The sequence below is a fragment of the Triturus cristatus genome, chromosome 7 (assembly GCF_964204655.1).
Source record: "Triturus cristatus chromosome 7, aTriCri1.1, whole genome shotgun sequence".
Taxonomy (NCBI): domain Eukaryota; kingdom Metazoa; phylum Chordata; class Amphibia; order Caudata; family Salamandridae; genus Triturus; species Triturus cristatus.
Window position 1 is genome coordinate 1,715,365,433 of NC_140590.1, and position 15,103 is coordinate 1,715,380,535.

The 15,103-nt window shown below is 43.5% G+C and overlaps 1 protein-coding gene across 2 annotated transcripts in view; it reads right to left on the bottom strand.

The window, feature by feature from the left end:
- The window catches only part of PHC1 (polyhomeotic homolog 1), a 189,594-nt gene that overhangs the window by 93,512 nt on the left and 80,979 nt on the right, over nt 1-15,103 (bottom strand). For both annotated transcript variants that reach the window (XM_085619935.1, XM_085619936.1), the window contains 2 exons: nt 14,324-14,480; nt 5,198-5,385 (listed from right to left, as the gene is read on the bottom strand). In XM_085619935.1, coding sequence (XP_085476061.1) covers nt 5,198-5,385; nt 14,324-14,480 — 345 coding nt within the window. The remainder of the gene's footprint in view (nt 1-5,197; nt 5,386-14,323; nt 14,481-15,103) is intronic.

Consider the following 15,103-nt stretch of genomic DNA (forward strand, 5'->3'; position numbering starts at 1 on the left):
CTTTACTGTGCCCACACACAGCAAAATTGATCCTTATTCACTCGTCACCAATTCAGATTAGATCAAATGTACAGCGTACAGCATGAAACAGCAAGCATACCTAATTCTGAGGCTCGTAGGGGCACAGCGACTACACCGTGTGAACCTCCAAAGTGGCTGCTGTCTATAGAACTCGCTGACATTATGATAGATATGACTGTTCATCATATATCCATCCTATTGCCAGTTCTGCAGTTGTTTTGTTTCTGTGATGTGACCGTGTGCTGTTTTTATATTGAATGTATACTGTATGGTGGTTTTAGATCTAACCGCAGACGTCTCGCGAAGGCTTCCACGCTGATAACAGAACGCCTTCCTGTCAGGATGAAATATGGATTCCTATCCCGGCCTGTCTGCTTGGCGCGCCTCCCACTGTTCAGACGGTGCACGCAGCCGAAACCCGGGGACCTCAGGCCTCGCCTTCGAATCACTCATTCCATCAGATCGCCCCTCCTCACCGGCACTCCTCACAGGTCGGTCTGAGGACAGGCGCAATGTGGGAGAATACTGCAAGTGTGTCCTAGTTAAAAGATTTTGGGGATTTTTGTAGTTAAATTATTTACATATGACAACTAGACTTACACAAATGGATTTGCGAATGGGGTCCTGTGTGTGCAACACCCGTCCTACATCGTAGAAGAAGGGGTTACCTTCAAACCAGGAAGAGACATCAGACCCTATCTGTTAACAAGCATTTGCAATGCAATAGGTCTCGCATTTGCGAGAGTTTGAGCTATTGACATTTCAAATCATATTAATAATTATTTTTTTAAACATAAAAATAAGGCATTGTTATTTACAATGCCAATAGCAGAAACTCTCGTAACTGCGAGACCTATTGCATCGCCTATGTGACGATGGGGGAATCAAAGTGTGCTGCGACGAAACAACTCCTTGGCTTCTGAAGAGGGAGGGTGGAGAGAAAACAAGAGTAACCTGCTGAATTTTGGAAATAACAATTTAAGTGCAGCATTGGTGAAGAGAGCGCTGCAGAGATTTGAAAGTGAAAGCGCAGCATCCACACGAAAGGCTATGCATGGAGAGAGAGGTGGGACGAACAGATAGACTGTCCTGTTACAAGAGGGCATCTGTTTGCTGCAGCAGGCTGCCCCCTCCTCCCCCACAACAGTTTGTAGGAAAGCAGCATGGAGGAGGGGAGGCAGAGGTCACGGTAAACACCTCCAAGACGCTGCTCATCAAAGCCTGCTTCCAAGTACTAATAACCACCACCCCATTGAGAGCCAGGGTTCCTAATGCAACAGGACTCTGCAAAAGTACAAAATTATTATTTTGCAGCGAGGGTTAGGAAGACAGATTTTGCCATTGATGAGAGTGTTTGAGAACAGTAAACGTGCGCTCCGAGGCTAGGGGTGGGGGGCTGAAGCGTGGAGAGGCACCGATCCCGAGGGGCTATTAGGAGTGTGCTAACAAAAGAGGTGACTAAGCACCAGCGGGACCTGTTGAGGCGGGTGCACACGAGTTTAGCAATTACTCTTTATTGTGACAAAACTATAAGATACATTTTCACGATTCAACTTTGGAAATTAAGTTTTGCAGCCGAATCCTTTTCTTTTAGTGAAACCTGTTTTAAAAGTTACCAACGGAAGAGGACCAATGAGACTTTTCTGTTTTTAATGTATATTCTCAGCCTGCCTTTGCCATCCCCGCTTCTTAGGCGAAGCTTCCCAAGAAATAAAAAAATCTCTTCAAAGTAAAAATTACGACCGTTGAAAATTGCAAGGCACACGGCGTAGACGCTTGAAGTTCACCGTGAGGCCGGAAGGAGAAAGCCTTGTTTTAGCTGCAGAATAGGTTTTGCCTTGGCTTGTGGTTGCAACGCGATGTGCGTATAAATGCCTGGGTCTCTAGTCCTACAAGGACTGCGTGCGTTTCAGCAGACCTTCAGGCAGCCTCCAAGCACTCTATGGGTGCCATTTTACTGATTTTACAGCCACGTTATACGGCACAGAACTCCGAATGGCCGGACAATGGGTAAGACAGGTGGTTCACGCTTTACTTTCAAAAGATTTTGTGGCGTTTCCATTAGCAGTGACTGTTTCTTAAAGACTGCACCGTGTGCAGCATGGAAGGTGAGCGTCACTTAAGCGCAGGACATGCGTGGATAAATGTTTGCGCAAGCGCTTGTGTTGGCTCCTACGCTTGCGTTGGGTTAGCCAGCTTTCCTGCCGGTAAAAATGGATGACGGTGTGGGCCTCCGAGAGGGTTTCATTGTGTTGCTTCAGAAAAATCAGGCACTGAAGTTTGTATCGTTATAGAAAAACATCCGGTATTTTTTTTTTCTTGCGGTATCTACCAATTTGATAGCCTTGTGTATTCAACTAAAATTTTATCGGTTAACCCCCTTGTTTAACTCAGTATATTTTAAACAAGATTTACAGGAGTGTTAACACTTGAGCAGCTGAGCGTGAGGAGAGCCTTGCCACGCCACTGTAGGAAGAGACAAGGGCAGCCACGCTAATTCAAAACAGATGGCCCCTGCGCGCAGCTGCTGGCTCTCGAGAGCAAAAACGCTCTGGGAGTAAACATTTCCCAAAAAGCTGGGACATCCACACGCCTGTGGCTAATTGCGTGCTAAAGCCAGACGCACAGACCAATAGCGTGTGAGCACCACACACACAAGCTTGTACAAAAGCTGAAGTGATTCCAAGAGGCCAATGTTATCCTAAGGGAGGAAATAGTGTTATCGGTTAACAGGTAAGTACTTTGTTGTGGGAGTAGGGTTTCTGGGGTTAGACTCATGGGTCCCCCAGGGTCGAGGATGCACACTTGTTACACCCTCAGCGGCACTAGGGCGGCCAGGTGCAGAGTGCTGAGGCCCAATGTTATCCAATGGGGGCTAGGGGGCCTCCGGTTGGTGGCTGCTCACGAGCAGGCCACAAGGTTGTGGGAGCAAAGCTCCTGGACTTAAGCTCAGGGCAAATGGGGGTTTAAGACAGCACCAAAGGTGCACCCTCAGCGGCACTAGGTCGGGTGCAGAGTGCTGTTTTGGCGTCCGGCGCCCTGTTACATTCAATAGGGTTTCTCCGGTTTGTAAACACACTGCAGGCTCGGGGACGAAGGTCTTCTGGGTGCGACCACCATTTGGAGAAGTAAGTTGGGATGCTGGGGGTTGGCTAGACACCGTTGGTTGGGCCACCCAAGGCCGTGGGGCATCGGGTGCAGGGGGAGTCCTTTACGGTGGGATATTCTTGCCAGCTCCTGGTCGCGGTTGGAGGGACCTTCCGGATTTAGGCTGCAGGAGTCGGCTTGAGGCAGGTCAGGGATCTCTGGATCTCGGGTCAGGATCGCCGGGGAGACCTCCTTGTGGTGTTGGGCCACTCGAACTCAGGCCGGCGGTGAGGGGTGCAGAATGGTGACGACTCATGGATTTTTCCTAAGCTGGAGTCTGTGGGTGAAAAAATCTGGTGTTGACTGGAGACAAAGTCTTTTCTTTGGAACGTAGGGCAGGTACTCGGGGTTCTTGAGGCTGCTGGCTGCAGAACACGACGGAGGTTCGCTTCTGTAGGTTCAAGGTGGGGCTAGGCCGGTAGGGCTGGGGCCAAGTCAGTCGGCGTCCTCCTCTTCTTAGCTTCGGCATGGCTGTTTGGCCCTACTTCTTTTCTTCTTGTGGTTTCTTGTCTGAGGAGGCAAGGTTTGAGGGTGCCCCTAAATACTAGATTTAGGGGTGTTACTGGTAAGTAAAGGTTGGGACCAATAGGTCCCTTACTTGGGGTGGGAACACCCCTATAATGCCACCCTCCAGTGGGAGGGGGGCATATGCCTCACTCTGGTTGGCTGGGTCTCCCCATCTGCAAGATGGCGGGGACTGAGAGTTGTGCTTCAGCTCGCCTCCCCCCACCAGAGGGGTGGGGTTGGCAAAGGTGGGCACACCTCCCTTCCTCACTTTGTTTTCCCGCCGGTTCTCCTGCCCAAAGTGGGGATCAGAACCGGTGGGGGCCAGTTCCTGAAAGCAGCAACAGGCCTGGGGAAGTTCACAAAGGTGGCAGGCCTTTGATGTTTCCCCTTCTTGGACCCTGCCCATCCTGGAGGGGCGAGGGGGGAAGCTTAGCACCTCGTCCCAGAATGTGCATTGTTTCAGGCCCCAAGAGCAGCAGGCTCTCGACCCAGGGATCCAGAAACCTGTCTGGTGGTGGCAGCTGAAAGCAGTCACTCAGCCTGGACACTAGTGTTAGGTCGTTTTTCAGGGGTCATCTCTAAGAGGCCGGCCGTCTGTGTGCATTTTTCATTAAATCCCACACTGGCATCAGTGTGGGTTTAAGGTGCTGAGAAGTTTGATACCAAACTTCTCTGTTTTCTGTGCAGCCATTATGGTACTGTGGGGTTTGTAATGACAAACTCCCAGCACTATAAACTCTTAATAGCAGCACTGCATCTACAATGTCTAAGAATTGACTTAGACACTGTAGGGGTGAAGGGCTCATGCGCCTGTACCCTCACCACTGGTACAGTGCACCCAGCTAGAGGGGTGACTGATCTATGCCAGGGCAGTAGGTTGTAGGGATACAGGGATGTGTGCCATGTCAACTCTTCAATTTGTTCTGCACCAAAACACGCAGCCTGAAAATGCAGGGTGTGAGTCTAAAGATACAGGACCTCTAAGGGTGGCACAATAGGAGCTGCAGCCCTTAGAGGCCTTCCCTGGTTACAGTGACCTGGGTACCTGGGGTACCATTTACCAGGGGCTGACCTGTGGCCAGAGAGTGCCAGTTGGGTTTGGTCTACAATGCAGTTTTAGGGAAAGAACATAGGCCCTGGGTATCTGATTAGCAGGAACCCAAGGCACACTCAGTCAAAGTACATCAGCACTTCAGCAAAAAGTGGGGGTAACCATGCAGAAAGAGGGCACTTTCTCACAGTGCAGTGCTATTAGTTGTCACAAACCATCTGCCAACAGACATAGCAAATTCACAAAAGCTTTTATTTAGGGCTAGAGACCATAAAATGTGTCCCGTCCCTTTCCAGTCTTATGAGCTGTCCTGCCACTTTGGAAGACGGATAAATGCTACAGCCCAATTCATAGACTGCTATCAGCATGAGAAGGTTGCTTTTCCGACAGGTTTTGCCTTGAGTAAACAATATCCTTTCCCCCCACAGGAATATCAAGAAGAGGATCTGGGAAAGGGGTAGTATTACTCACCGGGAATGGCTCTGCTCCTTCCTGGATGACAAAGCCTTCAATGACATGGGTAAGGATCTGTGGCTTTACTACAGCTTGTGGGGGCTTGGAGTCACCATTTTGTCGGGAAGCCAACGCCAAGGTGGGACCAACTGTTGAGCTGCTCACTGGGATGGTCTGGGTAGTCACTTGTCCCACATCAGGCTTCTCTGGATACAAGAAAAAGAATGGAAAGCGGATTTAGAAAAATAAATAGGGAAAGGCTCAGCTGGAATAGAGTGAGGCATGAACACTTAGAGGAAAGGAAAAAAAATAAAAATAAATAAATAAAAAAAGAGTATGAGAAACCTAAAGTAAAGAATAACAAGCATTTGCAATGCAATAGGTCTCGCATTTACGCGAGTTTGAGCTATTGACATTCCAAATGACAATGCCTTTTATTTTTGTTTTTAAACCATAAATAAAAGGCATTTACAATACCAATAACTTAAACTTGTGTAAATACGAGACCTATTGCATTGCAAATGCTTGTTATCGTTTGTGGTCGCTATCAATATCCCGTTGAATGTCACATAGTCAGGAATCATTAAATAAGAGCACAGACCAAAAGACAGCAATTACAAACACATACACACATCACAAAACTTTGCTGTTCTGCCTTTAACTTACTTACTCTTATTTATTCCATGTTACGGTTAAAAAGACGAGCCTTTGCGTCACAAGGTGTCCACAACCAATCAAGTAAGCTAAAACATATTTTATTTGAGATGGAAAAAGCGCGATTGTCCTGGATTGGCTGGCGGACCTCGTGTCAGTGGATTGGCTAGCGAAGTTCCTGACAACTATTCATTTGCTGTAGGGTCTTGGAGTCAGTACAGTGGTTTGCAATTGGTCGGAAAATTGTTTATTGTAATAAAGGACAAAAATGTACATCTGAGAAAAACAAAAAGGTTGGTAATTAATACAATTTATGTGCTCACAATCCAGGGGGTTTAAATTGAATCCACTTACGAATGGAAAGTGAGTTGATTAGGAGTAGCATTGGTAGCGAAAGGGGGCAAGCACTAAGAAAATTAAGAGAGTGCAATTGGCCTTTTGGTATTAAAGGCGATCTCTTCCTTATTTCCCAACACAGTGGGCTTCCACCCAAGTTGTAATCATCAACAGTGCATTTTAGGAGACTGATGCCAACTGCCAACCACAAACTCCCTAACGCCCTACATGCTTACAAGTACTCATACATTGCTGTATGGTATGTAGTGCTAAACCAATCCCTTACTTGTATCCAGACATCAGTGTGCGATGGGCATCACCGGCAGAGAAGAGTTCAGAAACTGAGTTCCAAACTATATAAACAAAGGAGTATACACATCCCTCTTGATTCTAAAACACTAGTAACCGGTGCCGGAGGGCAAAGGTGAAAATTAACTTCACTGCTTTCTCCTCCAGCTAAGCAAGTCAAATCGGAATACAGTAGGACCAATTTACAAAAGGAAGTGGAAATTCTGTGCTCGTAAAAACACTCCTATGAACGGGCGCAGATTTTCTACTTTTCGCTGTTCACAAAGATTGCTTCTACTACACCGAGAAGGCCATGCCAATCACAGTCTACCAGACAATCGACTGGCAAGGTCATGTGACATTTTAGGAGTCACTACTTCCACATGCAAATTTTGAGCATGGGTACAATTACACACTAAAACGGCGGCAAAAATACTCAGTTGTATTTTTGGCATGGAAAAAACCCTCCTTCACACCCCTATGAAGATTGGGGAGGGTCCCCTCACCTTCACACCCCGGAAACGGTTTAATTGCAGCCATTTGCTGGAGCAAATCTAATTGGTTCTAGGGTGGGAAAGGGCTGGAAAAGAGACTTTATTGGCTGAAAGTTAATGAATTTGGGTTTTACTAACTCCCATGTCAAACTGCCTTCCTGCTCCTCCTATTTCTGTGTTCTTGTGGTCATTTATACCATTTACGAAAGGGGGACCCCAAAAGCACAATGAAGAACCGGTTTATGCGGGGTAAATAACAACAAACTCAAAAAGATATATGTTAGGGCCTAATAAATAGGTACCTGTAATTAATTGACGCTGGTGCTTGCTATTTCTCGGTCTGAGGTTCTCGAAGAAGAAATGGGTTGGAGATGCTGGGTCTGTTTTCTTCCTCTCGGAGGTGTGACGAATCTACAAGTGCCACTTACTCATACCAAGCGTGTCAGCCAGCAGCACTTTAAGCACTCAATTTAACTAGCAGAACGGTGCTCAGCAAGTGCTCTAGAAAACGTTATGGGGCCGATTCATTAAGCCTTTTTCGTTCGCAAACAGTTTTATGGTCATAAAATGATACTTAACAGGGGGAAATGCACTTGGCACTCTGAAATTAATGGTATAAATGACCACAAGAACAAACTCAAAAAGAGAACCAAGACCGGTTCGCTATCAAACTGGAACTGTTTTTGGACTGATGTACATTAATGTTTTTTCTGAAGAAAAATGTATTTGAATATAGCTAACTGCTGTTGGAATCTGATTTTACCACATTTTGTGTTTATATTTGTTTATTTTATTAAACCTTTAGGTCTTGTTCTTGCCCCTTATTATCCTTGGTCCACGCCCTGATGAAGGTGGGGCCCCCCGGTGGGTCCTATACCGAAACGCGCGTTGGCGCTTGATTCGCTGACCTCCTTCCTCTTTGAGTACCATCTGGCTTCCGTTGGGAGATACACCAACTATTATACCCATCTGAACACCTAAGGATAATCTGTTTCATTTTGTGATGTGTGTTGTTGAATGCGATTCGGATTGAGTGAGTAGATGTATGAATCTGATTTTTTGTGTGGGGCCTTGAACTCTGTTTTGATGAACAGACATATACATTGATGTGTCCTGATTGTATGTTTATACATGTATCTATTAGATATAAATTTTGTACAAATTGAATTGTATAATTGAACTAAAAAATAATAAAATAAAAATAAAAGATATATATTTTTATATTCATATCCTTTGTTGGGTGTTTGATGTATCTTTATCTGTCCATTCCCTTCCAGTTTGGTTTTGTTTTTCAACAGGTACCTATTTATTAGGCCCTAACATATATCTTTTGAACCGGTCTTGGTTCTCTTTTTGAGTTTGTTCTTGTGGTCATTTATACCGTTAATTTCAGAGTGCCAAGTGCATTTCCCCCTGTTAAGTATCATTTTATGACCATAAAACTGTTTGCGAACGAAAAAGGCTTAATGAATCGGGTCCATAACGTTTTCTAGAGCACTTGCTGAGCACCGTTCTGCTAGTTACATTGAGTGCTTAAAGTGCTGCTGGCTGACACGCTTGGTATGAGTAAGTGGCACTTGTAGATTCATCACACCTCCGAGAGGAAGAAAACAGACCCAGCATCTCCAACCCATTTCTTCTTCGAGAACCTCAGACCGAGAAATAGCAAGCACCAGCGTCAATTAATTACAGTCTGCTCTCAAGGCAAGATGTCACTGCCTTCGCAGTAAGAAGTTAAGGGGAAGAGCAGAACCTCCCTGGCACAAAAGACCTACTACACCCAGGGAGATCCCATGGCTTGCGAGGTCTGCACCAGGGGAGAGCACTGCACACCCACCCAAAAATTAAACCCAAGGTGCACTTCTCGCGTGCTAGACCAGACCTCTACCCTAAAAATAGGTTTGCAACCATGGAACCTTGGCAGGAGTAAGATTTTTATGTGTAAATGAGTCCTGGCTATTTGCTTTAATTTGAAATGCAAGCAAAGCATGCTAATATTGCACACACCGATTTCAGTTTAATGAGAAAATGTTGGAAACACAACTTTCAAGCATAACATGAGGCTGGGTGAAAGCCAACAGATTATGTGCTTTCACTGCAAGGTTAACGCCGGTTCAAAAAACGTTAACTATTTACTTTTACTAGAAGGGGCATGTAGCACAATAAGGGAAGGATTATAGCTAAAGGCCAGCTTTACGAAGCCAAAGAAATAATATTAAAACGCAGAGGCTTCACTATGAGCAAGCTGAATTTTCAGATAAGGCATTAGAAGGAGAGTATAATATTCCCTACTAATGAGCAACCTCAAACTTATGGTGATTAAAAGAAAGTGGGGGAACCATGATTTCTCTGCTGAGTACACTGGTCTTCAAACCTCTCGATCATTTGAGTCTTAGAACGGCGAGTGGTTTTGCTGCTGGTCCGTTTCTTTATTAAACATCGCTTTCACACATTTTTAAGCTCACTTTTTTCCATTTACCCCTGCAAGTGCCTTTCGCAATCTTGGAACTGTATATTTTAAAAAACGAAATGGCAGCTGCATCATGCTACATTGGTGATGCATGCACATACATGCGTTATAACCCTGGGTCACCATAGCGTCCTGAGGCGTCCTTGTGTGCCTGGAGCAGGCTCTGGAGCAAGTCTCAAGGCGTTACAATCAGGAGCGTTTAAGAGGGAGGGGTCCAGTTCTATTTCCGTGTTTCAACAAGGAGCTCAGTGACCCACTGCGCGCGGGCATATTTGTGATCGCAGCCTTCAGCTGCCATTAATCGCACTTCAGACACCGAGTTTAATGAGAGAGAATCTTAAAGTCTGCTTCAGACGTGCTCGCCCGAAAGGAGAAGGTGAGAAGCTCTGAATTAAAGTAAAAATTAAATAAACAAACAGAGCGTTTTCCCTGAAGCGGGCACCACGCTTCAAATTAAAGTAAAAAAAATAATAAACAGAGCGCGGTGTCCCTAAGGTGGGCGCCGTGTTTAGCATGCACATCATTTCCTTTGGTTTTTGCTTTGTTCGCCATAAGTTGGCAGGGTATGCTCAGACGTGAGTCCCTTGCTCACTTTGCCACTGGATTCAAGCAAGCCTGGCTGAAGACGGCTGAAATGCCAGAAACCGGTCCTAGGAAGCTTGTTTCCGGTCCAAGGAAGACATGGCTTGGCAGTTCGGGCTGGACTGTTCCCATGAGGCACAGGGTCAGAGTGATTTGCATATGGCCATGTCTGAACTGGGGTGGCAGAGTGGGCTAAAGAACGGTGATGGATTAAACCCAGATCAGTTGACTGGGGGTGAGTGCTTGCAATGTTCAACACTCCGTCCATCATTTCCTTTGGTTTTTGCTTAGCATGCACATACAACAAAACAAGCTGCCGAAATTGTGCAAATGCAAAAAATAAAGTGCTACCGACTGTAATTAAAGGAGACCGTGTCACGCCGCAAGTAAACAATCGAGTCCGGAAGGGCCGTCTAAAAAGGAGACAGGGCTGTAACAAAAAAGCCTCACTTTCAATCGGAGGCCAGCGTTTAACATAAATGAGGACGCCGGCCAATCAAAATGATAGGCGTCCACTACAGACATTTTCCCGATCACAATAAGCCTCGCGAGACCTGAAAATTAGGAAAAGGAAAAGAGACAGATGAATAGATAGAAGAGAGGCCAAAGATGGGAGGGAAAGAAAGTGTAGGAGAATTTGAGTAGTTGACAGATGTGGGAATGATAGCTAAATTGAAAGCAAACAATTTGTAGCTACATAGAAGGCAACGGAAAGCTTGGAATTGTCATTATAAAAGGACAAGAGGAAGGAGAAAGAAGTTGATGTAGATGAGTTTTAAATTGCTAAAAAAAGAAAGATTAATTTAAGCGTGCTTCAGTTAGAATAATTAGGCCACAGTAGGCTGTATTAACAATGATTTATTTCAACAAAGTGTCAGCCATGTTGAGTGTAATACAATTATATAATAATTATTGTTCCCACCGAAGGGAAGGGTGATCTTTCTGTTACAAGGTTTAAGATTGTATTCCTGTGGTTTTATGTGGTATGATTTCATCTCCTTGATCAAATATGTACAACTTGAACCAAGAAGATTCCTTAGTCAGTAGGAATTATTAAGCGTGATGTACCAGTTAACATATTGATTGATTGTCATGAATGAAACATTTTTAATTCAACCCTTCTGCATAATGTCACGCTATGAAATACGTGTGCTTTCTGTCCCAAAAACATTATTAAATACTGTTATTTTGGAGGAGAGACAGATCTTTTCAACTTTTCTTTAGAGACAGACAATGTCATTCTGTTAGCAGTTCTATTTAGATACTTATGATTATGCTCATTATTTAGATTAAGTAACAAAAATACGTTTTGCTTTCTGTATCAATACTATTTTTAAATAAACCCGCAAGGGTGATATCTTTACAATTTTGCAGTGTGCAAGTTTTATTTATAGCCTTGGGCTAAACCGGAGAGCCTCAGATAGGCCAGTTTCTGCCAACAACCATCTTTATGTCTTAATTAGTGTTGATACTGAGTTTGAGAAAGAGGATGGACGAGAATAATTTTCAAGGGAGGAGAGGATTATGGGAGACAAAAGGGGACTTGAAAGCATGATCAAGTGAAAAATAAATCTGAATGAGGAAAGGGAACAGTAGCGAAATAAGAGAAAAAAGAAAAGGCAAGTTGCGCGATATGCAGAAGACCTGATGGTCTTAGGACTTCGACAGCTCCCTCCCAGTTTTGTTGCAGACTGATTTTGGAAAGGTTTATGGATAACTAATTACTCAACAAATGTTTGTAATCATAACCTGGAACACTCATTTGAATAGCACGCTGGTAATAAAAGAAATAAGATATTTAGGAGTCCCGGATTTGGCCAATATGGCCGAGGTTTACTTTGACAAATTTTTCCTGGGGCTGTCTCCCCCTCTCAATTATTGGTAGAACCAATTTGGTAAAAATGTCGATATTGCCAACGTTTAGCTTAATTTTTAATGCAATCCCCCTACTGTTTAACCAAAATGGATCAAAAAGTTACAATGAGAAATCACAAGTTTTATCTGGTCATGTAAGGGACCGAGAATCGCCTGGAAGAAACTTTGAAGGTCAAATATAGAAGGAGATATAGCAGGTCCAGATTTCTATTTATACTGCTGGGCTTTTCAGCTAAAGAATATAACATTTATTTTGGCCAACCTCACTTCTTTTCCTCCTATTTTCCAACCCATGATGAAAAACTTTCCACATGAAGGCGATTTCTTCCTCTTTAAATTTGAGCACCAAAAGGTTTTCAAGAGGGTTACATTAAAGACTCTAAACACTGCTTGTGAGCTTTGGTACCAGGTTAGATGAATTAGGAGGATACCCTATTCCGTCGCTTTCATGCATATATGGAACTCACCAGGGACTCCGAAATGCCTACAAGACAAGCTAGCAAACCCATTTAATGATGCAGGAATAAATAAATGGGGATAAATTATTAAGAAGAATAGCATAGTCACTTGGGAATCTATGTATCCACCAACAACAGGCTATCCAAATTTAAGAATTTCCAACTGACAAGTTGGGCATATGATTTGGGTAAAGAGAAAAAGAGTGGGAAGAACAACTGCAGGGGACTCCCACTCAACGAAAAGAGGTTTCCAAGTGGTATCGGATGATGCGGAAATGTGAGGATGGAACTTTTATGTTACCGGAGGAGACCTGGAGGGTGGAACTGCCGAAGATGAAGTTAACACACTTATGGTAAGTATAGATGTCTACTTTATGGTTGTCAATAAAATCTGCACCCCTCAGAGAGAACCACTTGATTACAGTACACAGGGCGCATTGGACACCAAAGAAGTTATCAACTCTGGGAGGTCGAGGAACACAAGCAAGAAATGCTTGTCCTAAGTGTGCCATGGAAGATGCAGATGATCCTCACATGGTTTCGGCAGAGTCTTTTGATTCAGGTCTTTTGGCAAGAAGTGGGAAAGGCCTTGTCCGAAATGACAGGAAAAGAGATAGAGGTAAGCCTTGCACTCGTGATTTTTGGGATCTTAGCAGGTGAGGGGTCTAAAACTACAAAAAAAAGTATGCATTCTTGCTTTCTGTTTTAATCTTATTAGCATGAAGAAAAATGTGGCTGTAATGGATATCCTCTGCTACATCTCGGTTTATGGATCAGGTAAAGTTGGCTAAACAAGTAAATCGGCTAGATCACAGTTGTCTTTCCAGCAAAAGAGCGGGATCTGCGAACAATGGGAGACTTGGTATAAGAACACATTTAAAGTGACATCTACTGAAGATACAATGATTACGTAACAAACATTCACCAATAAATAAAAAAAGAGGAGAAACACCAAGAATCCTCTTATGCATGGTTGCCCGAGCTCCTGAACCAGGAATCAGAAGAAAAAGGTCAGAACCCTTTCATATAAATTTCTCCTGCGCTTCTACCTCTTTCCTTTCTTTCCTGAATCATGACTGAAAAAAGATATAAGGGATAAAGTACCCCCTGCAGTACATTATCAGGATATTGCAAGTCACAGAGGAGTTCCATAACAATATAGAGGAACAAGGTCAAAGGCCAAGTTCCTTTATAAGGTTATGGAACTTCGAGATGACTTGCACTATCCTTAGCAAGTAAGCCAGGGATTACTTTATCCCATATAATATATGGTCACACCATCACATTTCCCACACACCACCCATAAAAACCTTAGTGCGGAACTCTTTCATGTGAATGAGCAAACATGTTTGCAAACATGAAGAATAAAATAAAACCTCAATGTGCAAAATTAAACACATCAAAAAACGGTTAAATATTTGAAGCAAACAGATATTATAAACAGTTCAATACAAATCAGTTAAAAAAAAAAATGAAAAGCTGCAGTAGTTCAGAATGTGTAGATACATGCAGAACGCCAAAAATAAACATGTTATCTCTGCTTGTCACTATAAACTTGAAAAATACAGCAGAGACAGAAAAGCAATTTTCAATTTTTATTGCTGAACAGCGGCTTTAATTATGCACGTGACCTGACCTGGCTTTCATCTCAGGTGCTACCTCTGGCAAAAGGCATTGTGACGCCGGAACTCGAATGTAATAACTTATAATAGTCAAGTTCTGGCATCTTTTCTTTATGATCGGTGACTGGGTCCATCACAAGTCACAGATTATAAAGAAATTAGAGACAGGCCAATATACAGGGATTACAGAATCACATGTGGTATAAATACAGAATTAAAAGGCATCTTTATTTATTGCTTTGACTTTCACGACCCACCAAAAACTGGCTCGTGACTCACCAATAATTGGGTCGCAACCCACAGTTTGGGAAACTCTAAACTAGAGTAACGGAAATGATGTGCATGAAGAGTAGGTTTTGTCTCACCAGGGTGGACACTTTTTTCTTCTATGGGCCTAGGGCTTGGAGCTGGAGTGGCTGCCTTTGGCATAGGCTGAACAGGAGCAGGCGGCGTTGGCTGGTCCTCCTTCTCCTCCTCCTCTGACTCCGCCTTCCTCTTCATAGACAAGGATGTAATTTTCCCCTACAAGGTGATGGGAAAGAAAAGATAATAAAGTGCAAGATGAAATTTTGATTTTGAAAATAAAAAGATGGGTGTGGATAAAATGAAACTTGACTAAATCCTCTCCTGTGCAGGAGTACTGGGATGAGAGAGGAGGAATAATGAACGCTACTGTCAAACAATGTCAATCACCACAATATATTTGTCCTTCTGCTGCAACATAGCAGATTCCTAAAGATCAAATTATCTCACCATTAATAATAACAAACCACTGTAGGTGTCTTGAGCAGTTTTGTGCTTTCAATATCTTCATTAAGTGCAATAGTATAACACTTTGGAGAGGTACTTACAACTTTCTTCCTCAATAAATAAGATTTCTTGGCTTCACCCAAATTACATGGAACTGTGACAGGGAGGGGAGGATGGACAAGACCCTAAAGTGAGATACAGCCCTTATTTATGAAAAAAAGACAAAAAAGGTTTGCGGTGCATAATAATGTGAAAACATGGTGGCAAAAAATAAAGTTAAATAAAGAATAAAAGAAAAATAAAAGCTGTTGAATCCACTACAAAGATGCCTTAACACCTCGTTACAAACTATTCACCAATGCCGTGATCATGAAATACTGGGTACAGACTAGAAA